This window comes from Poecile atricapillus, chromosome 5, assembly GCF_030490865.1.
Source record: "Poecile atricapillus isolate bPoeAtr1 chromosome 5, bPoeAtr1.hap1, whole genome shotgun sequence".
Lineage (NCBI taxonomy): Eukaryota > Metazoa > Chordata > Aves > Passeriformes > Paridae > Poecile > Poecile atricapillus.
The window spans coordinates 13,762,219-13,787,685 of NC_081253.1; the positions used below are offsets into that span (position 1 = coordinate 13,762,219).

Here is a 25,467-nt window from a genome sequence, read left to right on the forward strand (position 1 = left end):
TTACACCAGACCTGAGATGGTCCACACAGTCTGTGGCAAATATTCCTCACCCTTTCAGCACAAAAATAAATGGGAAACAGAAAGGAAATAAGTCAGGGGGGAGAAACCATCACACAAGGTATCAAATAAATAAGCTCTTATCCCTTACAGAGATGGAGAGGAAGATAATCAGTAGAAAATAGTATTTCATGGGATGTCCAGAGCCAAATGCTTTCTTGTGAAGAATCCCTCCTTCAGGATTCAGCCTAGCAGTTAAATCTCTGCTTGTGCTTGACCTGCACAAAGTCTTCAAAATTTGGGATTGCACCCCACCTCACACAGCTCAGCAGCTTAGCATGTTTAAGACAGCCTGAAGTGTGCAGCCAGCAAAGGAGAGGAGAAAGCCAGCACCAGCTCTCCCGCCAGCTGGCCAGGTGACCATGGCACACAGCCCAGTGGGACACTGAGCCACTGGTTCATCTGAGTGTGCCCACCAGCGCTGTCACAAGGCCCATCTTGAGCTCACAGCCAGGCACAACTGCTGCTACATCCTCTCCTCAAATGTCTGGATGATGGATCCTCCTCAGATGGATCCTCCTGAAGCTTGCAGGCTGTGCAGGGTGGGCATTATTGATAGCTCTCCACTCAGCCTCTTTCAATCTTGCCATTGCCTTTACAGGATGAGATTACAGATTTTGCATTATGTTTTGCCAAGAAAATCCATCAGAGAGAGGGATTTCTAGTGTGATGTCCTGTTGTTGCAAAGCATAACTTCCTGAAGAGAGCCTCTTTCCTTTGTTTTATTTATTTCTTTTCCCCGGAGTGCAGCCTAAACCCTCCCTTCCTGTTGGGAACAACAGCTGCTGCATGCGGCATCAGCTTGCCAAGCCTGAATGACTGTGAAATATCATTTATCTTGGAACAAGATAGCATCAAAGAGAACAGCTATGTGGGCCTGACCGTGCATTCATTAGATAGCTGCGCTTAGGAGGAGCAGGATAAATTGCAGTATTGGAGGCAGAAGAGGTCCCACTTCTGAGCTAACACTCTTGGACCTGAAAGCGCTGTCACATCTGAAACCACTACTGAGGAAAAAAAAAGAGAATTTTCATTTTTTTACTCAGAAAAAGACTCTTTCAAAGGCTGGAGATGCAAAAGTATTCACCAGGGCAGGAAAGCAATACTTCTTCTGCAGGTTAATGGGAGCACCATGGCCTCAAGATCAAGTAATTGGCTGATGAAAACCACAGAGCTGACACACACATTTCCTAACATACCTGCGTTATCCCACAGACCTGCTGAATTCTGTATGAATGCCACAATCCTTAGATAAAAATTATTTTTTTATACCCTTCTGTTATCTTCTCCTTTTAATCCTTTTGGGGAGCTCTTGTTTTTTGCCAGAAACAATTGCTGTTTAAAGATTAGGAGAGAGTTCAGTCAAATTGAAAACTAATGATTAATCACACATTTTTCCCACCAGCACTCCACTCCCATCTTTTGCTCTGGGTTCCTTTGGTGCCTCCTGTCTGTCATGACCAGTTGGCTGAGAGCACTGAGATGCTTTTTTTGTTCAGTACCCAGTCTCAGGCTGCCCCAGAAGCATGCTGGGCTACATGGTGCTTCCCTTGTCAACATCACATATTTCTCAATAATAATGAGTGGAAAAGGTCAGGCAGGTCTCTTTAATGGCCTGTTTGAGAGCAAACAGCCCTGGGAAATGGCTCTCTGATTTCTAGGAACCCCAGTCTACTCAATAAGCAAAGAAAGAAGTCCCAAGAAAAGTGAAGACAACACATTAAGGGGGAATTTCCCATGTGAGTTTGGATCTGCCAGAATACTCCATAAACTTGGATATAACTCCTCCAGTGATTTTGGTGGAGGGGAGAGCAGCTTTAATAAGAACACAGACAGATGTAGGTAGTGTTGCACAGATGCAGAGAGGTTAAGCACCAGGACCTAATCATGCATGCCATTTTGACTAGTTTGCCACAAAATTCCTAAGACAGTCCAGACCACTGACATGATAAAACCATCACTACCACCATCCTTCACATCATCTGCAGCAGCTAGGAAATCTTTTCTCACTGAAAGTTCTGAAATTCCTTAGGGATCACAGAATCATAGAATCATTCAATGGTTTGGGTTAGATCATCTAGATGCAACCCTCCTGACATCCTACACTAGACCAGGTTGCTCTAAGGCCACCCAACTTGTCCTTAATCACGAAGATGAAAGATTTAAATGTAAAAGCTTTGCATGACAACAATTGTCCTGAGTCAGGAGAGAAAGCCCCTATTTTTCCTGTGCACATTGTGTTTTTTACACAGAAGCAATAATCAAAAACATGCCTATCAGTATTTTCATAGAGAAGTTATCAGGTGTAAATGAATGTCACGCTATAGAGCTGAAGCCAGTGCAGCAACGTCAGGAGTTTTTCCTATTATTTCCCTGTCATTGTTTTGTGCCTTGCTTTGCTCTATCACTAAATGTTCCAGAGCTCTCTACCATGGGCCCAGAGTGTGGAAATTCTGACTGAAGTAATTTACTGCATCCATGTTCACAAACAAGCTGTTAGTTGCTGTTGGCACGTAAATAAGTCACTGTTCTTTCCATCCTATAGCTGTTAAATAAATACTGTGAGCCAAGTTCACGGCAGTGATTTCTTGTAGGAGGTCACTGAGATGATTTCACAGAAATATCCTGTGAGAGTTTTGCAAAACAGGATGGTCCCAGCCTGGATTTCATTACTGTGTTTTTTGTCACTTCCATCCTGATGGTTACTGTGTTTCTGCTGTCACAGGCAGACTGTTAATTCATCCTGACTCCATAGCAGACACCAGGAAAATGGAAACTTTGTCCACTCTTGTTAGTGTTTGAGGCATATGCATTAAAAATTACTCTTATTCTGGCATAACCTAGAAGTCCTAGTCCATGTCAGTTACATACAGGTTGTGTATGCACACTTACAGTGCCTACATGGTGCTGACTGCAGCACAGCATGCAGACAGCCAAACAGATAGCTTTAAATGGCAGCTATATAAACAAGGCAGCTGCCACCCTAGTCCAGGCTGAAAAACTTGCAGTGGAGTATGCAAATTAACCTCTGCAGCCCAACAAATACATTTTATTTATAAATAACCCTAGCCTGTAAATTAAAATAAAAATACCAAGACTAGGGAGAAACCAGGTGTCTCATCTTTATTCTACCAATGGCAAACTGGGGCAGAAATTAAATGTTTTGTCAAAGGTGCCATAGGAAGGCTGTGTCAGAGCCATGACTGGAGTTACTTGTGCCTCAGCCTGTGCTGTAGCCACAGGTTCCTCCTTGTTTTGAGCACAGTGTAGATTCATGGTATATGCTGACCTAACTACTTTGACCCAGTAAATGCCATCCTCAATTTTCACCTGTTAAAGGTGAATCAGTCAGACTATGAGGGTTAAGGGGGATGATGCACAGCAAAAACTGAAAGTCTTACTTTCAATCTTACCCACTAATGGTTGACATTTTAGGAAAGGGAGTCAGCAGCAAGTTTTGCACTTTACAGAAATAGCATCAACAGCAGTGGATAGGGGTTTGGGAAGTGGATTTAATAGGTGCGTCTAGATTTGGCTAAGAATGAAAAGAGCATTTTCTTTCCACCAGTTGCTGGCTAATAAAAGCAAAGGGGTGGAATACATCCAACTTGCAAAACTTGAATACAGTTACTGCTATCTGCAAATGGGTGCCCCTCCCCGCTCATGTGAGCTACACAGGCAAAAGAGAATGACACATGTGCTGTTTCCTTTTCCAGTTGTAAAGGGGTCAGGAGCCAGGCAAGGAGAGCCCGAACAAGAGGAGCATTTTCCTGGGTTCTTCCAGCTGTTCTGTTCAATCCCGCCGTCAGTTCTGAGCAGGGAAGAGAGACTGTCAACACAAATAAGGCATTTTTCAAAGGCGTAAATTATGAGTTCCCAAAACAATGCGACATCTCAACCACGTGAGTACCCTTACCCCCCCTCCCCCCTTACAATGGATTTATCAGTCCGCCGCTTAAGGAAAAGATTGTCTAATGCATTTCATATGGGGGGAAGAAAAAAAAAAAAGGAATGCCTGAGACTAATCCTGAAGGAAAAAAGTTGTGAAGAAGCTGTTTTCTTTCTTAATTCTTTGTGTTTGTGTGTGCGCGTGTGTGAGGGAAGAACTGAAACAGGCTCTGGAAACTCTGGCTCCTGAATAGAACCAAGCAAAGTTAGTAACGTTTCCGCCTAAACCCCAGCTTAGAAAAGTTTCATTTGAATGTTTTTCCCTCCCCCCGCCTTCAGGAATGAAGTTATAGAGCATTTTGAAAGCGTACTGACGCTTTTTTAAGATAGTAATGGTGCTGCCCAACTTGCATTTAGAGTCTCAAGCTGTCTGTGTGTAACATGAGACTCAAGCCACAAACTGACAGTCTATATTTAAAGCCACAATGTGTTTCTGCTCCTGGAAATTTAGAAACATGGGCTTAAGGACAAGCAAATTGGTTTTTCAGCAAGAGAGGGTACAGGAGGGCAAGTCCTCTGTTTGCATAACTCTGCATATTTCAGTAAATTTTAAAAGAGAGAATTTGGCCCAAACAGTCAAGTGAGCACAGAGGCTCAGCTGCAGTATGACAATGTTCATTTTGGAACAGCATTAAAAAGAAAGGTAAAGGAGGTGGATTATAAGCTGTGAAGAACTCTTGAGTTTTTGGTGCTGCAATATATTTTTTTATTTTTTTTCTTATGGCTTTAGTGTGATCTTTCTTATTTTAATTCAAGAAAGCGTGTTTGTTTTAGTTTTAATAAATAAACTGCCAATAGCAGAATTGTTTATCATACCACGGTATCAGCAATGAAGGCAGAAAGCACAGACAGCACTGCTGGGAGCAGCCTGCAATTCAGGGTTTGATCCAGATACTGCTGTAAGGATATTTGTTCTGTATGGCTGTAGACACTGACAATGTTTCCCAGGCTTTGAATGAGGCAGGCTGATCCAGCAGAAAAGACACAGCAAGCAGAATCCCTGGAATCCCAACCAGCAATTTCTAGTTACCCATTAGTCCCTTTTGCAGATTCTAACCAACAGGAAAGATTAAATGTTACCTTTACTATTCTACTTCCTTCTACAGTCTAGAATATTATAGGTTGTTTTCTATTGCATCTTGTTTTCTGTTATAGCCAGGAAAGATACAGGCAGGCTAATTCAGCATTCTAAGAGCTTGGGTTTGGCAAACCTTGTGTAAATTACTGTTATTGGTGCTCTCCAAGCATGTCCAGGAGGGTGGTCATAACTCACTGAGGTTCTTTTTGTGTATTGTGGAATATCAGCAAGAGTCCAGATCCAGTCTTGTATACTTAGTGACAGATTTGGCCAAGTGACACATCCAGGACCAGCTCTACACACCTGAATACATTACAAACAACTTCTCTGGCAGACCCAGGTTGTCAGACCCCACAGAAGGCCCTAGGTGGGAGCTGGATGAGGAGTTAGTGCCCCATAGGACCTTTTGTCTGCTCATAATGAAAAACGACAGATGCATCAGGCTCTTTTAGCTTTTCTTCCAAAATGTGGACAGGAATTCTCAGTTTGAACTATTTTAAGATCATATGATTCTCTCCATGAAAATAAAGTGCTTGCAATCCAGCTAGTAGAATTCTGGATGCAAAATAGTCACAATATATTGTCTTTGGGGGTTTTTTGGTTCCATTTTGTTTTGTTTTTTAATAGATGGATCAAATTTATAGATTTGGAACAAAAGTTAGAGGGAAATCTAATAATACCGTATTTCTGTATAATGCAAGTTTGGTGCATTGATAACGGTTGAGGATTTGAAGGAAGGTCTTTGGGAAAAGGCTCTTATTTCCTAGTAAAATTCCTGCTATTTTTGCAAGAAACAAGACAAGAAACAATTGAAAGTTCAGTGTATTGACAGGCACTGCGCAGCATGGACAGCAGATGTTTGCCAGAGAGGCAGAATAATTGGGAAAACAAATTTGCTTCAGTGCCACAGTGAAAATCTTTGAGATGGGTATGAAAATGCATAAAATAATCATCAAAAACTTTTGACTATACTGAACATATTAATTCTTTGCTGAATACCTGCAGGTGAGACCAGAGAGCAGCTGCCAACTGAAGTAAACTGAACAGTGTTAAGTTACCTAATTGCTCATGTACTTTGCTTATCTCCTTGTATTCATCCACGTCTGATAAGGAATTTTTATTCATTCTACAAATGCAGTATGATCCTGTCAACCCAGGGGGGAGCATGTACTGTTTCAGATTTTAAATATTCAACTCTGTGAAAGCTGTAAATATATTCTGCTTCTATATGGGGATGTCCCACTGTCTCACCTTGGGCACTTCCCATGCCCAGCTCAGATATGCACCAGGAATCTGAGTGAGCTCTCTGTACACGTAGCAGAGGTGAGGGAGACAGTAACTCTGTGATGCATTTGCTTCCTGCTCAGATGTACAAGCTGTAGCTGCCTGACTACTGTGAAACCTGAGGAACTCCACAGGTTTGGCAATCTCAATTCAGTTAGCAGCTTTTGCCCTCTTCCTTTTAGACTGCAGTGACCCTATTTTGAGGCAGTGGGGCAGCTTAAATGAGGTGGAGGATTAGGACAATAAACGTCACCAAGTCAAAGGTTCAACCTGGGGAGGCGGTGATCCATGCAAAGCCATCTTTATGGGTCAGAGGTGTTCACCAATTTACAGGATATCATCTGCACCCAGCAGCCTGGCAGTGTTTATCTGGGGTCTCTAATATTCCAGATGCCAGCTGGCAAAGGAGTTAGTGGTTAAGGAGAGCAGTTTGCGGAAGCTACTCTTCCTCCTCATCCATCAACAGATATCCTCCCCTCTTCCTGGGGGAATAGGGAAGCAGTGGGATGTGTGCAGCAGAAGAACTGGCTCAAGAGGAGAGCAAGAAGCAAGGCTGGTCCTCAGGCCATACCCCAGCTGCAGGGGGAGGAAGAGGGGGAGGAAGAGGGTGAAGCAAAGCCAGACTTCTTGGGCTGTATGCACTCCCTCTGCATTGCCAGCTGTCCTCCAGCAGTAACTCAGGCACTACCCTGCTCAGGGGAGCACAGTCTGGTGCTGCCTCTGTTTTGCAAGCAGGAGGTCTTGGCTCCATCAACCCAAGCTTCTCCACCTGCCCAGTGACAGAGCTTCTGGCAAAACAAGTCACTTAAGTGTGGGCTGTCCCCTCAGAGAGGCTGAAACCTTGCAAAGGTGGCTTCAGATAAAGGCAGAGGGACTTCTGGCTGTGAACAGGGACTGTGGTTCTGAGAACAGCTTTGCCACATCTTTAACTCATAATGATATATTTTGGGACTGCAAACTGGTTTTTTTGTGTGTTCCTGGAGCAATACCACTTGCCTTTCACACAGGGCCTGTGAAAATCCTGGAATGGACCCTTTAGGTTTTTAATGGTGTTATTCACACCTTGGCAATATATGTGATTTCAATGCCCTTAATCAACAGAAGTGCTTGCCTGTGACAGTAAGTGATAAACAAAAACAGAGGCTATTGATTATGAAAATCTGGTCTTAACTGGTAAACCTGTCAGCATTTATACACAAGGAAACCTATAGATTATAATAACCTCTCATTTTTAGCAAAGAAATCTCACAACATATCCTAAAAGCATTTATGTAAATTAAATGGCTTTGCTTGTACGTTTGTTTCCCACCACTGTGCATATGAATTGAAAAATTTGGCTTTGTACCCCAGGGCTCTCCTGACACCCTCATTGTCTGACATATTTATGTGAAAGTCTGGGAATTGAAAGGCTCAGAATGCACCTGAAATTTCAGTAATTAACAGCAGAAATGTTGGCAAACCACTGAGCTGGAGAGAACAGGGAGGCTATCGACCCAAATAGGAGTCTGCTGTTTCAAAATACACAATTTTCAGCATTTCTGGGCATCATTTAAAAAAAAAAAAAATACACAGTAGATGTTAGAGATTCAGGTTATGGCTAGTTGTGTGCTTAAGCCTTTTAATATTACAGAATTATGCAGTGTCTGCATCTCATTGCTGATACTGCTGCACCTTTCTTTCTAGGCTCTTGTGTAATATACCGTGTATCCATTGCTGTTCAAATGACTGAGTCCAATCAGCAAAGTCTTTTGTAAAACAGGCTTTCAGGACTGCATTCACTAATGAAAGTCTGTTTGTGTGCGTGCTCTGTGCAGTGCCTGTCTCTATTGTTGGGGAGGGATTAGTATTCCTATAGTGTAGAGAAATTCAAGCCAACAGAGAGATCTGATTGTGCTAGGTGCTGTACAGTCACCTCTTCTTCAAAAGGCTGGTAAAGACGAGAGATTACAGGTGGAAGAGAAATGGCTGCTCTCCATAGACACTGCTGGTGAGGCAGCTTCTAGCTGGGAAAAGCTGGAAGGTAGGAGCTGGTTTGATTCCAGTAGATTCACTGGGGCAACAGCTCTTTGCTTCCCACTCCCTAATTCTGTAATGCATGCTCAGGAAAAAAACATACCTCAGAAGTTATTTAGTAAGTGGCCTGCTCGTTTCCCACAGAAAGATCAGAAAACATTTGAAAATAGCATTTGGCATAAGCAGGAACTTTGTTTACAATTTTTTGCTTCACATACAAGTTGTGATAGAAAATGCATGAAAAAAACAGATGCCACAGTGACAAGAATATAGGAACACCTTAGGAGGGCAAGTATTTGGGCAGCAGACAGTTGTGTTTTACTTACTTATTTTTCTAAGTCAGATGAATTTGACAGGATTACCCCAGTAATGAGTAGATGAAAAATTCACCAGCTGCTAAGCATTCTGAAAAACTACTTGGAGAATGGAGAAAAGTGTCACTTGGAGGAATCAGGCTTTGTTTGTCAGCAATTTATGAACACGAGTGGAGGAAAGGCCTCTCTTCTCTGGATAATTTATTTGTAACTGATAACTGCATCAAGTACCAACACTGCAATGCTATCACAACAGACATGCAGCTCGTAATTTGAGGCTGAAATAAAATCTGGACTCCTGTGTTTCTTGAAGAGTCAGCACAATCTAATTCACACCAGATTCCTATCTCTGCTATTTTAGCATGGAAATCAAATGCACTGCCTGTGCTATACTGCTCCTTTATTGCAGATGTACCTTGCACGTGTAATTTCACCAATGAGACAGCTGGCTAAGTGATTTTCCTCTTAATTAATCATCTCATATGCAAAGGAGGACAGTTTCTCATATCTTCTTCTCTTCTGACATATGTTTCACCACAGGGTTCTTCCTGATGAAGCAGAAAACTTCACTTAAAATCTCAATGGGTTAAACTTGCTCTGCTGCATTGGAGTTTTAAATCCATTTTTCTTTCCTTTCCTCTGCCTCTCTTTTTCGTCTTAAGAGGGAAAAAAATTCAGTTATTTCATGAGGGTCTCTACCTCTTTTTTCTCCAGATAAGCCCTGAAACAGAGTTAAGCTTTTTATCAGTAAGTTGCAGGGGGGCTTTTAAACACACCCTGAGACAGTTCTTTGTTACTGTGAGTGATAAATGCCTATTTTACTGGGGACTACATTTTTAAAATATCTAGTTTTATGAGGCAGTCCACAACATACAGGACATGTGTGACAAGGTCACAGCCATGCAGAATCAGACATCAAATCCTTACTTATGTGTAGGAGTTGCAAGCAGAGACTCTTTCAGTAACACCAAACATAGAAAAAGGGTTTGAATTCTATCTATACCCACATATATACACACCCAGAGTGTATGTATATAAAATGTACCCTATATCTGTATGCACATGTATACAAAGACATATGTATTTATACCCACCACCCTTTAAACTACTTATATGGCTTTATTTGTTCAGGTTTATATTTCTCTTCTAGCTCATCTGTGCTTGGGAGAATTTGGTAGTTGTATTTTTAGGGCAGTTTTCTAGAAACACGGATCATATTAGTATATTCATCCTGAAATTAAAGTTATTCTTTAAAAAATCTACCCTCCTTTGGAAACAAAATACTTATTCAATTATCAATTCCATCATATTACATAATTCTGTGATACCCTCAAACAGTTGAGAAGATTTATTTATACTCGAAGATATTTTTTCAGAACTGTTATTCCAGTTTACCTTTTTTTTTTGGTAGGCAAACTTCTCTGTTGTGCATATAATTTTCTTTGAAAAGTGTTCTTACTAAGACAAAAGCAAGATGCTTCTTGTCTGCTAATTGGATGTTTCAAAAGTTTCAGTCACTTAAGAAGGAATAAAAAAGCAGGTCTTCATGGCTGACTCTAGATGAACCAAATAATCCTTTGGTGAGACAAATAGACCAAAAATCACTTAAACACAAGAGATTATAGAGTTACATGTACAAAGGAGTAGAGGGAAAATATATTTCTAATGGATTGTGAAGAGTTAACATTAACTTGTAGTCATCCAAGAATTCAGGAAACTTGTGTACATTTTCAATGACATGCTGGATTTTTATGTTTTATTTCTACCTTCTAGAATATATTGTTGCATTCTGCTTTCAAGATTTTCTTAGCATGTACTAGGGCTAGAAGTTTACCATTTTATTGTAAAACAGTCTAGTCTTTTATTTCCTGTAACTTCATAACCAGTACTCATGAGCTAGCTGAGGTTGCTCTTCTAACTCTCAATGATTCATGCAAGTGTAACAAGCACAGTCCCAGTCCCATCCAACAAAGCAAGCAGGAAATTAAATCCTTGGTGCATCTGTGGCATCTCTCACACCTCTCTCTCATGTTGTCTAGTTCAGATATCCTCTGCACCTCCTAGTCCTACCTGTCTGTCCCTTTCTTTGCCCAAAAGTAAATGGTCAAATCTGAACACACAAGAGACACAGAGGTCCCAGCTGTTAAATGCTATTTTCTCCCTTGTCTCAAGGACCTTCCACAGTGCTGCCAGTGGGAAGGAAGAAAAGAACAGGATGGGAAGACAGATCTTTCCCATCTGGGCTGAGGCTTTGCTTCCTTTGGGACCTGCCCTCTCTTCCACTCTCTCTCTTCTCTATTGATTTCTCTTTGCTCTCTCATCTTCACAGCCTGCTATGAAACAGCACCTCCCCTCTCCAGATCTTTCCTGTCATCACATAGCAATTTTTATTTACAACTGGGACATGCTTTTTACATTTTGAATCGCACAATTGGGAGAGATAATTATTGTCTCTCTCTCTTGAATTTCCGTAATTACCCCAATGGCCTTTGATTTTTGGACTCTATTGCATAAAAATGCAGTTTTCCCCACACTGAACTCATTGGGACTGTTTTTTTTTTAGTTTAAAGTAGCTCTGCTACTAGTTACTAATGGCAATTAAGCCCTTGGTGGAAAGAGGAGCAATACACAGAATTAGGCGGTATCTCTCTCTACAGAAAACCCTGCATAAAATGTTGAGTACACCAGGAAACAAATCTGCAGTTGGGAACCAAGTTTGCAACCCCTTTGCTTTGGGAAAAAAACATTTTTTCTCTCTTTTGCGAAAGCAGTCGGTGTTCTTTGAACACTCTCTCACTTTTCCTGTTACCCAACCTGTCCTGCTCCAGCCATGAGGAAGAGTGGAGTGAACAACTTCTGCTAGCCATCACCAAAGCCAAGAAGAACACCACCAGGCAGAGGATGGCCAGGTTGGCTGGGACTTTGAGCAACATGGTCTAGTGGGAGATGTCACTGACTGTGGGGATTTGGTTGGGAAAAGATGGTCTTTAAGTCCCCTTCCAACCCAACCCAACCCATTCCATGATTATATGATTCAAAGGGTGCTTGGTATCTCATTCTCATGAAGACTAATGTGTCTTGTCCGCCTAATGTGAATAAATGAATTCTTTTGAAACCTTGCTGATTGCCTTTGGCACTTTACCATCTTCCACTAAGAGCTGTCTACTCGTCATACCTACAGCTCATGAACATGGACCCATGAAAAATACCCTTCTATCTTACCTTTTCTATAACTGAATGGAACTGGTTCTTCAAAACAACTTTTCCCAAGTAAACCACCCCACACCCTGACCCAGGAACCCAGATCTGATTTGTACTTGCTGCACAGGAGACAATTTGAAATTACTACAAATCCAAGCCATTACCACAAGGGTGGTGACACATGGTGACTTGGCATGGTGAGAGATGGAAAAGATGGTGTTGTACAGCACCCAGAAGAGTCTGTTTTTTTCATACCCTTGGTTATCTGAATCTTTCTTCTGTTTCCAGCTCTCCAATTAATATTTCCTTCCTACTCATGATTAATAGCAAGCTTTCCACTCACATCCTTCCCATTTCCTCTTGACAAAATACAGTCTTCTTCTTCACTTGCAAAAGTGAATCCTTTTTACTTTGTTTAGTCTGTAAATTTCTCAGGACAGAATGGTTTCTCCCTCCATCTCCTTTTTAAGCAAGAATCACCAAATAATTACTTGACACTTTGGTGCCCATGTGATGCTGACCACATCTGTCTTCCCAAGTTACCTCATCAAGTTGCTGATTCTGGATAGAGATTTCAGCCTCCTGAAACATGAAGATAAAATGCAAAAAACTACCTTAGGTATGACATCAACTGGTAATGCATATCAAGCTGGAAGGACTTTGGGGGTTTCTCCTTGAAAATATTTTTTCCTCTAAACACATTTATTTTTATTCTCTGAGATAGTCTCTAGACTGTGGAGATGAAAGAGAGTTGGAAATCCAGCAGGGTTTTTAAGTGCATTAAAGGTACTGTGTTTCAAAGCCACATGCCTAAACATTTAAGCACCATGGAAGAAATGAAGTAGCAGGTGGTAATACATGTAAACATGATTGTTCTAATCTTAATACTTTTCAATTTGTCAAAGCCTAACTGTGTGACAAAGAGCCAAAGTAAAGGATGCTGTGTGCACATGTAGACACACACGAGAGCATAAAATCCAAGGACACTAGCCAGCTTTGGGTTTTCCCTTTCAGCCACATTTCTGCTCTTGTAAGTAATTTACAGTAACAAGGATGTGTATTTACCAGACTTATGTGGAACCTGGCAAATCTAAGCAAGGAGTGCTTCTTGGGAAATTTGAATACAGAAATGTAATTCCCTGCTGCACTTCTTTTTTGCCGAGGTAAAGAACATAAAATGCCATCCACCATAAAACAGTGGCATGTTGTAAATATCTGCATATTGTGAATATATAGAGAGAGACACAGTCTATAACGTTTCTCACTTAGCAACTGAGACATTATAGAAATATTTTCAGGTGCTTTCACAGAGTCAAAGTGAGACAAAATGAGAGTAGTTTTCTTTTTGTTACTTCTAAAGAAATGAGAAAATATTAACAAGTGGTGTCCACCAGATCTAACCCCTTTCCTACCATATGTTTGGTGCATGCTTTCTGTACATCTCTAGCTGTAAATAGAAAAATTCATCACCTGAGATCACCTGAGGTCCTAGCCTGTGAACAAATAGTCCTGTTTCTGTGTCCTTCCTGTTTCTGCAGAGTTTCTTGGGAAATGCCTTAGTTATTGCAAGCTGCCATTGCAGTACTGAAATCAGTGTTGTTGAGATACTTGTACCCTGGAATTTGAGATTGCTCATATTGATTTTTTTTTTACTTTGTATCAGAATTTGCTGATTTCAGACCTTAAGTTTTTAATATTACTCTGCTTCAAATGTTTAGCTCACAGCAGCCTCGTCTACTATCACCACAGATTTTAATGAAGGCAAAGTGATTTATCAATGGGAACTAGAACTCTTGTAGGAAACACTATTGAAGACTGGGGGTAGTGGGGAGCAAATAAACTGATCCTGTATGGTCCCAAAGAAAACTTCCTGCTGATTCCAGGTTCTTGCACATTAAGAAGAGATGTCTGTGGTTCCTGAGCTCCTTCCCCCTGTGGATTAATGATCCATAAGGGACTCTCTGTAGCAAGAAGGAGTAAATCACCCCTCCTGCTTTTGGCAGGCAGGAACATAACTGGGGAGATAAATGCTTTTACATTTCTCTGAACTTTGCTGTTACTCCTGGGTAAAAAATTTCCCTTTCTGGAATCCATTAAAATCTGTGAATCTCAGACAAAGGCTCTTCTTCCTCCTCCCACGTTCTGTGTGAGATGCTTAATCTCTGCATCCTGGGGACATAACCATTTGTGAGCTGGAAACAGGGCATGAGCTGAGCCCTTCTGCTCTCGAGGTACCTTGTCTGGCTTCCTTTGCTTGCAATGAATGAAACCTTTCATCTCGACAGCCTCTGATTTGTGTCAGAAGGTTCATGACTGACTGAAGCAACAATGGGTTGACAGAGAGGTATGAAACTCTTTAAAATGTGGCATTGCTAAATAAATAAAGATCAGCTCTAAGCACAGGGGAGAAAGCAAGATGAGGTACAGCTGCATGACACTGTTTTTAAAAAAAAAAATGCAGCCTGGGCTTTCCTCACTATTCCTCTCCATGAATTGCATTTCCTTTAAGGAAAAGGTCATGCTTTCTTTCCCAGGCTGCTACAAGCCTTCTCCAGACAGGAAGCATATCCTGTGTCCTGTTTTCTCCAGAGTCCAGTAGCAGAGAAGACAGTAATGGAGTGTAACTTCCATGCTGCTGCTCCCACTGTGCTGTTTTCAAGTGCCCTGAGTACCAAATCTTTGGGTGAATTTTCACCCCTCTCAATCGTGGTGCAGCCCCAGGGCCTTGCAGACCAGGCAGTTGATGAAGATGGCCAGAGGGAGAAATACAAACTTCTCCCTTTGGAGGTCTGGATGGCTATTTTTGTCAGATATGAAACTGCAGCAGTCACTGGGGGAGATGTGGGAGGGGAAAAGCACATATTCTGTAATTGAAGATTGTGTCTATGATTTATTCCAGAAGAAAGGGGTATATTTTCCTCATTGAATGAGAAAAAGAGACTTGGAAACCGTAACAGATAGCACATGTCATTTTCCACCCAGGTGATTTCCTTCACAGCTCACACCTGAGAAGAAGCTGGGGATCAGCCTACCCCAGTCATGCCCTGCTGCCTGCAGCACAGAGCAAGGTCCAGGACTTGTGGGTGGCTGAGGGAAGTTCTCCAGGGAAATGTGGATAAATGTGGGTGTTCAGCTTTGCAATTGATTTTGTTTTCCACTACTTGGCACTTTATGGTACCAGCCTGCCGTCTGTGGGCATGAGCATCCATATATTTTAGAGGATAATTTCCTCCCACTCCCCCCTCCACTGAAAATATCCTTGGTGTGAGGAGATGTAGCAAGAAATGCAAACTCCATCCCTTAATAGACACAAACCCATGGGAAGTCAGCTGTAGCCAAGGGTCATATGTCTCTCCAGACTCCCAGGGCCACACACATCTGTCTTTTCCATTCCCAGCCTTGCAGGGATATTTCCAATCCATCTTCTAGCTAATGGGATTTGGTACTGATTTTCCCCATCCTTTGTTTCAGTGCCACTGCACTATGAAGTGATGTAGCAGCATTACCAGAGCTGCCTGTGTGTCTCCCTTAGCCCTCACCAGCTGGTAGGTTACACCAGCAGTAAGGAAAAGAGACTTCCTTTCCCAGGGACAATGCCACTTCTTCCCATCTGCTACAGAATCCATGACAAATGATGGCCAGTGTGGGTTTGATGCTGATGGTGCTGGGTTTTCTTCACTAACCAGGACTTAAAAGCTTTTTCTTCCTCTGCCCATGGAAGTGCTGCACTGAGCATGGAGCTGATGGGCTGCCTTACCCACTAGAGCCAGAAGCAGATGCTTAATGGAGAGTTAAAGCACAGGCCAGCCATCAAGGGATCTGAGGAATGGGAAAGTTTTGAGCCAGAATTAGTAATTCAGTGTTTAAATGGTTGCCTTGGGGTAGAAAAGCTTTTGCATTTACCAGAGTTTCTCATATGAAATACTTTAATCTCTTGCTTACATCCAGACTCGGCGCTTGGCGGGACTGAGCCTTGCCTGCCGCTCTTCTTGAGCGAGGTCTTTTAACTTGTAGGTGAAAGAATTCAACCTTTGAATCCCACCTGATTCTCAGCATCACTGAATGCACAGCTGGTGGCCGGGAGCAGGGAACTCCTCTGTCCAGTTCTCCCAGGTAACTCCAGTGCCTCCAGGAGTGTGTGACCATGACTTTATCATTTTGTCCCCTCCATCTGTGCAGCAGCTGTCCACCCCAGCAATGTTAAAGGTTTTTGTCTGAAGCCAGCTGTGCATCCCAGCATAGCACAAAGGTGCTGGTAAACCTAGCCCCTGTCTTGGAATGCAGCCAGGGTAGGGAACATCTCTGCCATCCCTTCTTCCCTCATTAAGCAGACCTCCTACTTCCCAGGCAAAAATATCCAGTGTAAGGTCTTAAGAGTTAAAGCCAGACTGCTGTGTGTGACCCTTCTTTAAAAAGCATGTGCATCTCCTAGGGAGCACTTCTTGCTGGCTGTCTGCTACAGGGACTCTCAAGAGCTAAGAAGCTAGAACAACAATCCTTAGAGTTCCTGGCTGTGTGTTAAACACTCGTGGGTGTAGCAGGGGAACCAGGAAAGACTCACACATCTTGTGAAAGGAGCCTAGTGGATTTAGAAAGACAGATATTCAGGTCTTGTGGAAGAAGGAATTAAATTTGACAGAGAGGGCCTGTAAAGCTGGGGCCTGTGGCCTATTTTATCCACTTCTTTAAGTTTTCTATTTCATCTATATGGACAGAACCAAAAGAAATGCAAAAAGGAAGTGGGCTTTACTCCTCTCTTGTAACAGATACACACTTGTGTCCAAGCCTGGCCATGGCATGAAGTGCAGCTCAGCTCCCCCTGAAATAAACTGCAGCTCACACATATCTCAGGGTGGAACTTGGCTCTTAAACAAAATTTAATGGGAGTCTGCTCTGGCTGAACTCTACTTATGACTTCATATTTTCCAGGGCTGTGCTACTGCTGTTGGCTGGTTCATTTTTCTTTCTTTCTTTCTTTCTTTTTTTTTTTTTTTTCCTTTCATTCTCTTTATACTAATAGGTATTTCAGTGGGATAACAAGAGAGACTGTTCCAAAGCATACTTTTCTGGAGGGAGTGGTAAATAGTTCTGAAAGTGCTTTGAGAAATTTGCAGGCTGTCTCAAGACTGCTTGAGAAGGCGGACTTTTTCAGCCTGTTTGGCAGCATCAACTGGTGAATTAAACTGGGAAGTTGGAAAGCAGAGAAGGTGGACAGAAGTTATATTATGTATAGTATAATACTATGGTAGATGGTAGAGAGCAGAGAAGGTGGACAGAGGCTATATAATACATATATGTTATGTTTCTGGCTTGATTCCATCATGTTTCCCATACTCATAAAATGGCATTTTCAAAACTTTCACTGTTGGCCCAACTGAGCAGGTGGGATGTGTGAGAAAACCGATTTCAAAGGAAGCAGAAACAGTTTAGCAGTGAGAGCTCTTGCAAATCCCACCTCATATGTGAACCACTTGGTGTTTCACTTTGTGTGTTGGGAAAGTGCCCTGTTTTGAGCCAGCAGGGCCAGCAGTGGCTGCTACTGCTGCTTGGAGCAGTGCCCTTGAAGGAAGGATGGCACAGGCTATCAGCTCTGCTCTACGGCCCAGATCTGACAGCTGAGAGAGGTGCCCAACTTCTTAGAGCATTCCAATATAATCTTACATAGGAAATACCAGCCCAACTTTTTCCATGGCCTTCTAGAGCCACTCTAGTTCAAAGGAGTCCCTGGACTCTAAATGTCTGGAGTTCTCTGCTCTGCTCAGAGCACTCTAGAAAAGAAGTCTCCAGGTTGAACCAGCTGCTTTTCCCTTTATGCTTTTCTTCATGGGAACTTGTTTGTCCTGCATGTAGATTTATGATGTATTTTAACCACTCAAAAGAGCATTCCTGCTTTTTGCCCTCTCTGTCTGCACCTAGCAAACCTCTCCCTGCTAATGCATCAACTGATAATCAGACTACAGATTGACTTGGATCAATTTGCCCATAAGTAAATATCCCTCTAAGTAAACAGTAAATATGAGTAAATAAATAGATATTAAATGGAGGAAGGGGCTTTCATTTTGGTTAGCTGGTTTTCTGCTTGGAAGGAAAATGTTTAGGAACAAGAATGCCCTTTGCTGCAGGAATGTAGCAGCCAGCTCAAATCACAACAATTCAGTGTCAGCTTTCCTGCATGGATATTTCATACTATTAGGAGCAGCCCAAAGGCTTTACAGTAAGTGAAAAATATGTTGATCAGAGAAGTACCATAGCAAGCATTTGTTGCTATTGAAAACTACTAGACCATATTTCTTTGCTTAATGACGTACATTAATCCTCCATTGAAATTTCCAGGGCAGTCCAAGCTGAATCTGGCTTTAAAGGTTTAAAATACAGTCCAAACTATAAAAATGTAGCATTCTGACCAAAAAAAGGAGCTGGAAAAAAGTCTCAGCAATGTTCCTTTGTTTTTTTCATTTGTTGTTTAAACCACTGAGGATGTCATCTACAAGCTTTGAAATGGTTTCAAAAACATGGCATTTTTTAAATAATATGAATTATTTAAATATTAATAATATTTAATGACCAGAATATTAATATTATCCAAGTACTCACTGCTACTTCTGTTTTCAGTCCAGTTTCCTAATGAAACAAGTCTTATGTGTTCCTGCTGTCTATCTGTCTGCCTAATCATCTGTTCATCCATCTGCCAGTTCTCATCAAGAACTTTTGGGTCCACTGACTAGTCTGAACCAGATTTGAAAGAGAAACAAGAGCCTCAGAAATTATTATAATTTTCCAGGTTTAATGAAAGTCAACACTGTCTACAGAGTGCCATTCAAGTGAACAGTAACACAAAAAGGACTCCTTATTAGGAGATTAAACTAAATGAAGTTCTTTTCTACTTAAGAATGTAGCAGCATCAAGTTTTGGCATGATTGGTTTCCTTCCATAAACAGGAGTCCAACTTAACAGGCAAAACACAGAGGGTAATATCTCATTTAAGCACCTGCAGGAGATATCAAGCCCTTCTGACCAGGGCATGTTGAAAGCTCTGCAAAAAAAAAAATGGGTCTCACTACCTCATAGCAAGGTTAAGCCCTTAGCACAAGCTTTGGAAAGGGATGGCTAAGCAGTGCTAACAATAATGTTTGGGATTTATTTTCTCTAATTATAGACTCCAGAATTCTTGGCTTCTTTAAACTATTCTAAGTTTGCTTATTGGTTGATGGGAAGGAAATTCCCACACCATACTCCAGAATTCACCACACTGTGTGGAGGCTGAATAGATCTTCTTGCAAGAAGGCATGTCAGAACGGAACAGACCATAATAGCTGCAGTTGGAAGAGACACACAGCTAGCATCTCAGCCAACTGCCTGTTAGTATCCTCCAGCAGCACCTGTGGAGACAGCTGAGCTCACACAGACTCCTTTCCAGCAGTCAAACATCTCGTCAGGCTGGTTATTAGCCTCCCACCTACATGGTCCTTGACATTTGTGTTGCATTAGGAGAGCGGAACATTAGCAATAAACTGTTAATGAATTTCACAATATAAGCCTATGCTGGAAAACATTCAGTATACGGCTTCAGTGCAGGTCTTTTCATGCTTAGCTTTGTTAATGTGTTCAATATGCTATTTTTCAAATAATACCAGACAGTTGTCCAAAAATAATGCACAAATATTCCTTTTTCATTTTTTCCCCAACAATTATTGCACAATCTGTCTAGAATTGCTCAGATGAATGATAGATGGTAAAGAAGTTTTGCTAAAATTCCCCAACTCTGTTCAGAGAGCTTTGAACTGATACGTAAATGCTTTTCAGATAATAATGTGGCCTTTGTCTTTAGAGCAAATATGCAAAAGAAATCTGCATATTCATTGAAGAAACCTTGGGAAATAAGAAATGTTGTTGCCCTGAGCTACTATTTGCCTTGCAAGTTTCTAAGGTGTTTCAATATGTTTTATTTTCTTTGTTTAATATGCTCAATATTCAAAGCATTTGGAAGACTGTTTCCACTACAGATATCTCCATTAATAATATTAATCTCGTCTGTGCTCCAGGAAAGATCTCTGTGTCCCTGAAGAGCATATGCTAAACATCCTGACATTTCCACTTGCAACGCACAGTAGACAGTGCCTGAGGCAAGCACTGGTGTATGAGCTGGATGGAGCTGAATACAATTCATATCAAATAAGCCAGGGGACAGAGCACAGAGAACTCCCATTTCCAAGAATTATCACCTGTTGGACTGCTTTGCTACAAAATATTGATGGTGGGAATGAGCATAAATGAAGAAACCTGCCCGTATTGGGAAAGTTATTATACTTTTCTAAGGATAGGAGCCTGGTGCTACATTCTTTGAATTCTTACAATATTATCAGGTTTTCACCTGTTTCCAGGTGGTTCCTAAGTGACATTATGTGTAGTTTGATTATATCATCTATAGTTTAAGCACAAGGTCAATCTTTTTCATCTCAATGAGAAATAGACATTTATCAACCTCAATAGAATAATGGCTGTGTTTCTATCTCAGCATGTCTGTGTTCATTAAAATGAGTTTTCTGCCAGCAACAGAGTCAGTGAAACACTGTTGTTTTTGGATCTATGTGTCTGCCCCCTAAATCCTAACCCCCAGTATACAGAGGCTCTCTCCCTCAGCAGCTCCCTGTGGGGAGGGGAAGCTGCAGGGCTCTGGATCTGTGTGCCTGATGGCTGGAAAGCTCGTGGTTACTGCACAGCTGACTGCTGCTAAACAGGGCTTAAAAATGCTGAGTTCTCATTGCCTTTCCTTTAGTGCTGGGCTACTCTGGTCTCCCTTTTCTCTCCAGTCTGCAGTTTTTGTGAAAATTGAAGCAGTCCTTATCTTTGCCTGCTTTTCCTTTAAAAACAGTTGGAGTTGAATAATGGAGTCAAAATTTGTGAAGGATAAAAGGACAGTCAGTCAGATAGCAGGAACAGAGAAAATCAGTGTAAAAATGCAGTTGAATGTATTTGATGAAAATGCTTTAAATTCTAACAAGTAGTTCTGAGTGTCTTAGTTAAGGGGGCTAATTTTAACTAATGTTTGTCTTAGTGCCAAATCCATAAATGCTTAGTGCCATGTCCATAAAAGAGGGTATGTTTCAAATGTAAACCAGAATCTAATCTTTGGAAGTTATTTTGGTCATAAAACTCAAGCACAACAACATTAAGAAACAGAGATCACCTTATCCTCTTATGACGCAATCAAAAGGCTTAAGAGTCAGGTCTGAGGCTGGCAGACCTGTTAGGTACAAATTAAAAGTTTGTCTTGGTAAATAATTACAAGCAGTTTAGCAGTTAAGTTACTTGTCTTACTGCTTCATGTAACCACTTACATAAGGGATTGGGAAGGAATAATCACCTACCTACTCCAAGATCTCTTGGCCTCTGACTTTTCATTGAAATGTTCTGTCCCAAATTTTTATGCTTATGTTTTTCACATGAAGAGTTTAGATCAGTGGGGTAAGCTGTTTTCATGAACTGTTTCTTAAGAATTACAGGATAAATATCAGTTACAGGTTGTCAGATGGGCTTTCACTATGTCCATGGTCAGCTGCTTTGATTACCTATGGTCATCTGCAACATTTGCAATGATTAATCAGTTAAGCCAGCAACTCCTGTCTATTCAGCTTTTAACTCAGTGAAGGAGCAAATGACTGGTTTGTTCCCATTTTGATTCAACAAAAAATGAATAGAACTTAAAAGTTGTTGACTTTGGAGGAAAGGCAGAAATTAGCAAGAATCCTCAGATTTACTGGATATTTAGTTTCTTTCAGAACTTCCCCAATTATAAAGCCTTCACAAGGAGTACTCTGCTCTGATAAAGAGAGAATAGGTGGGAGGAGAGGCAAAGGCAGGAAAATGTCCTGATCATGGACTGTACATGACAGATTTATTCATATTCCATTTGTCACTCCTTCCTCAATGAAACAATTCCAGGTCAATTTATCTTCCCCGGGAAGACGTTGTATATGAGCTGGCTTTGACATCTGTAGAGGAAAAATATAAATGATGGCGTTACATTAACCTATTTCCATAGAAAAGTAAGGAAATTTTGCAGGGATATAATTATACATATGAAACAAACAAAACAGGACACAACTTCCAAATTGCCACATGCAGCATTTTTTTAATAGATTGAACCTTCTTCCAGGTTCTCACATTTCATACACCTTTGTATGATAAGAAGACATTTGGTCTTCAAACACTGAGCAGCTTTCCCATAGGAACATGGCAAAAACTGGTCACTGCAACATTTATAGTACTTCTAAAGGGGAATTGTCATTTTAATGCTCTTACCAGATGGACTTACTTGCCATCAGAATTGGTGGTAGGTATTCAGCAGCCTAAGCAATGAAGTTAGTCTCCAGTAACTTCTAACTCAAAGAAAAAAAAAGAAAAAAAAAAAAAGTGTGTGGTTCAAACTGCTCAAACTGAAAGGGGAATTTATTTTAACGCACTGTTGGTTCTTTTTCGTTCTTTTGAGGGATAAACAGAAAAGTTACTTTAAAAATCTGTGTGTTTTTTAGTTTATATAATCATTTAAAACAATTTTTTTCCCTTTTTAAATTTGATATGTGTTTTTTATTTCAAAATATAGACTATCTGTTCCCTTTTAAAAGGTCCTTATTTTTTTTTAACCTAAAATATTTTCCCCAATTTCATTAATATTTTCTCCTTTTCCATCTTATCATTAAGGGATATCATGATTACTTTTTGACAAGATGACTTTTAGTGTATCTCTCCATCTCTGAATTTCCACAAGACCCAATGGCAATTCAGATTCACAAAAGGAGAAACTCTGCGAGTGAAGCTTTTACTTCCACAAACACTATAAACCACATTTTCTCTTAATTACTTCATAATATTCTAGAATGGTAAAAAAACTATTTTGCTAGCACTGTATACTATAATCAAATAAGATTAAAATTATGTGACAATCCTAAATTAATTCAACTAATTTGATAATTGCTTTTTATCTTTTCTGTATTTCAAATTGTCAAAAATCTTGAACAGACCTCTATTTGAATGAAACTGTACTTTGTCTGTTTAGAATTAATGACAAACTACTTGTTAGCTGGAATAACCAGAGAATTGGGCCCAGAGCATTTTAATTTTGTAGGTATTTCTAACCCACATGATGTAACTTACATTTTCAACACAGTCCATCTACTTGCCCAAAAGATCATGTGATTGTTGTTGTTATATGACACCATTATTTTCCTTATAATAATTTAGTATACAAATGGCAGCCAAATTATTCTGTCTCTTTTCCAGATTGACAGATGAGAAACTGCTCCTTAATTTTGAAAGAACAGCCTTAATGTGTTTCATAGTCTAATGGGAGATGGTGATGACTTTTTCAGCAGAATATGTCAAATTGATGGGTTCAGGCTGGTGACCCTTCGGGAAAAGAGATGCCAGCTCTGGCAGGGCACTGCACACTTGCTGACAAATATTAAAATAGGTAATGACTTTTTTCATTCAGAATGGCCTCAGTGTGATGCATCTGATATTGTAACGGGCCAGAGAGCAGCTTGAGCAATTAACATATTTCTAACATGAAGTTTTCAGAAGTTGGTTCTACTCATTTTTACAGATGCAGCTGCAGTGAACCAGTTCTAACTATAGCTTGTAAATTAAATCAGTGTGCTAAGGTTAATAGATTAATGATTTTCTCATGAATGCAGTGTGTTGGCAAGGCACAAATATAAACCAAAGGGCAAGGAGGACATACCACAGTTGCATAAACAATGGAGGTGTTAAGACTTCATTAGTTTTTCTATACTAAGTGTGTGATAAGAAAAGTCTTGCATCAGTGGAGAAAACAGGGACACATTAGGACCTGCTTTTCCAGTCAAGAGGAACAATGACTGCAGAAGAGCATACAAAGAACAAAAAAGAGCCCCTGGGAAAGGAACAGTTATGATAAATACATTTTTATAAAAAGAATATTAAAAAAAAATTAAAATTGCAGTAGTTGTAGAAAATATTTTTAACAATTGTGAAAGCTGCCTGGTAGATTCCATATACTCCTCAGTGCTTTCAGAAGTTTATAATGTTTTACTGAACCAAATGAAATACCTTAGTATCATCCTGAGTGCAGGCAATTAGAACCTCACCTAAGCTCTTTATATAAAAAGGCAGTCTTCTTTTTAAATTTCAGCTTTTTAAAAATAAGGCAAGATTAGTGTGGTATGTTGTGCTAGGTCAATAGATACAAGCCAAAAAATAGACAAACATTTATCAAGTTAATTATTAAGTAATCTGTATTTCATTCATCTTGTTATAACCAAAATTCTCTTTCAAATGTATGGAAGAAGGAAAGAACAATCAATACTGAGGTAAAACTCTCCTCTGAATTCCATCTCTATCTGGCCTGAATCATGAACTATTATTCAGTTTGAAGATCTCCCTTGTTTACTGGACATGCATGGACAGATAGTACGAATGTTTAAGGCAAAACCATTAAACATTTAATAGCTGAATTCCAAAGACACATTTCAGCTTACAGATAGAGACTGCTTACACACCACTGCCTGCAACAACTGGGTCAGTATTTTAGGTGGTTCTGCAAAGCAGATCCCTCAATACTCAGAGACAAGTTTGGGTTGTTCCTCACCTGGAAAAGTCCCATTAGCAGCAGTTCTTCATAAAGGGATTAGGTGAGCTGATTCAAGATGAAATCTTCCTGTGTGCTTCCTAGTCTGCATGCCTAGGAAAGCCCTGAGAAGGAAATGACTGCCTTAAGGAGTTCAACCCATCACTCACATGGATTGAATGAATTTCAAGCGCTTCTCATGCAATGAACGGGCACATCAAGAGAAAGAATGGGCTGCCCAAGAAAGCACTTAAAGACCTACTTGAGCGTAATTTAGCAGCCAAGGCTTTGTCTGAGATTGTAACCTAGCAGTCAGCAGTGGAGCATCGTGATAAGAGATGCAGGCGCTGCTAAGAATCAAAAGCACAAGCTTGTGGGTAGGAAAATCCTGAAAGGCAGGAGCAGGAGCAGTGCTGCCTAACTGCTGTCAAGTGGCTTTGAAACCTATGTTGTCAGAGCTGCTTATCACACATAGATATCTGTATATTCACTCAGCCTGACAAACTCCAAAATGCAGAATCACCCACAGCTGCATGGGAATTATGACAATGGGAGTTGTAATCTCAGGCTTTTCGTTCTCTACTCAACGCTACCAGTTTTCATCTGGAACTTTATTTTAAGAAATTAGAGAGGCCTTGAGAAGCTTGGGATGTGGCCTACCTTATACCACCAAATTGCCTTTGTGGATTGCACAGTAGAGATTTGGCAGTTCACTCTATAGATCTATCCTGTAGGGTCATTCCTATCCATTCCTGTCAAATGTGCCAAATGGGGGATCCCTTTGCAGGTATGGTTTTTCTTTCATGCTTTTCCCTGTGTAATTCCACAGCAATCAAACATGTAGGTGCTTAAACTGTTACCTAAAGTCCTGACTGCAGAGCCACCAAGAGTACAAATACTGGATTTTTTTTTTTTTCTAGAAAATAATTTAGCGGGCGAAAATGATGCCTGAAAATTAGAAAGCTTGA

General features: G+C 40.7%; 1 protein-coding gene across 1 annotated transcript in view; it reads left to right on the forward strand.

The window, feature by feature from the left end:
* Positions 1 to 3,750: 3,750 nt before the first annotated feature.
* GYPC (glycophorin C (Gerbich blood group)) overlaps positions 3,751 to 25,467 on the forward strand; it is a 31,999-nt gene continuing 10,282 nt past the window's right edge. Inside the window, exon 1 of the mRNA XM_058839981.1 lies at positions 3,751 to 3,959. Coding sequence (XP_058695964.1) covers positions 3,926 to 3,959 — 34 coding nt within the window. The 5' untranslated portion in view covers positions 3,751 to 3,925. The remainder of the gene's footprint in view (positions 3,960 to 25,467) is intronic.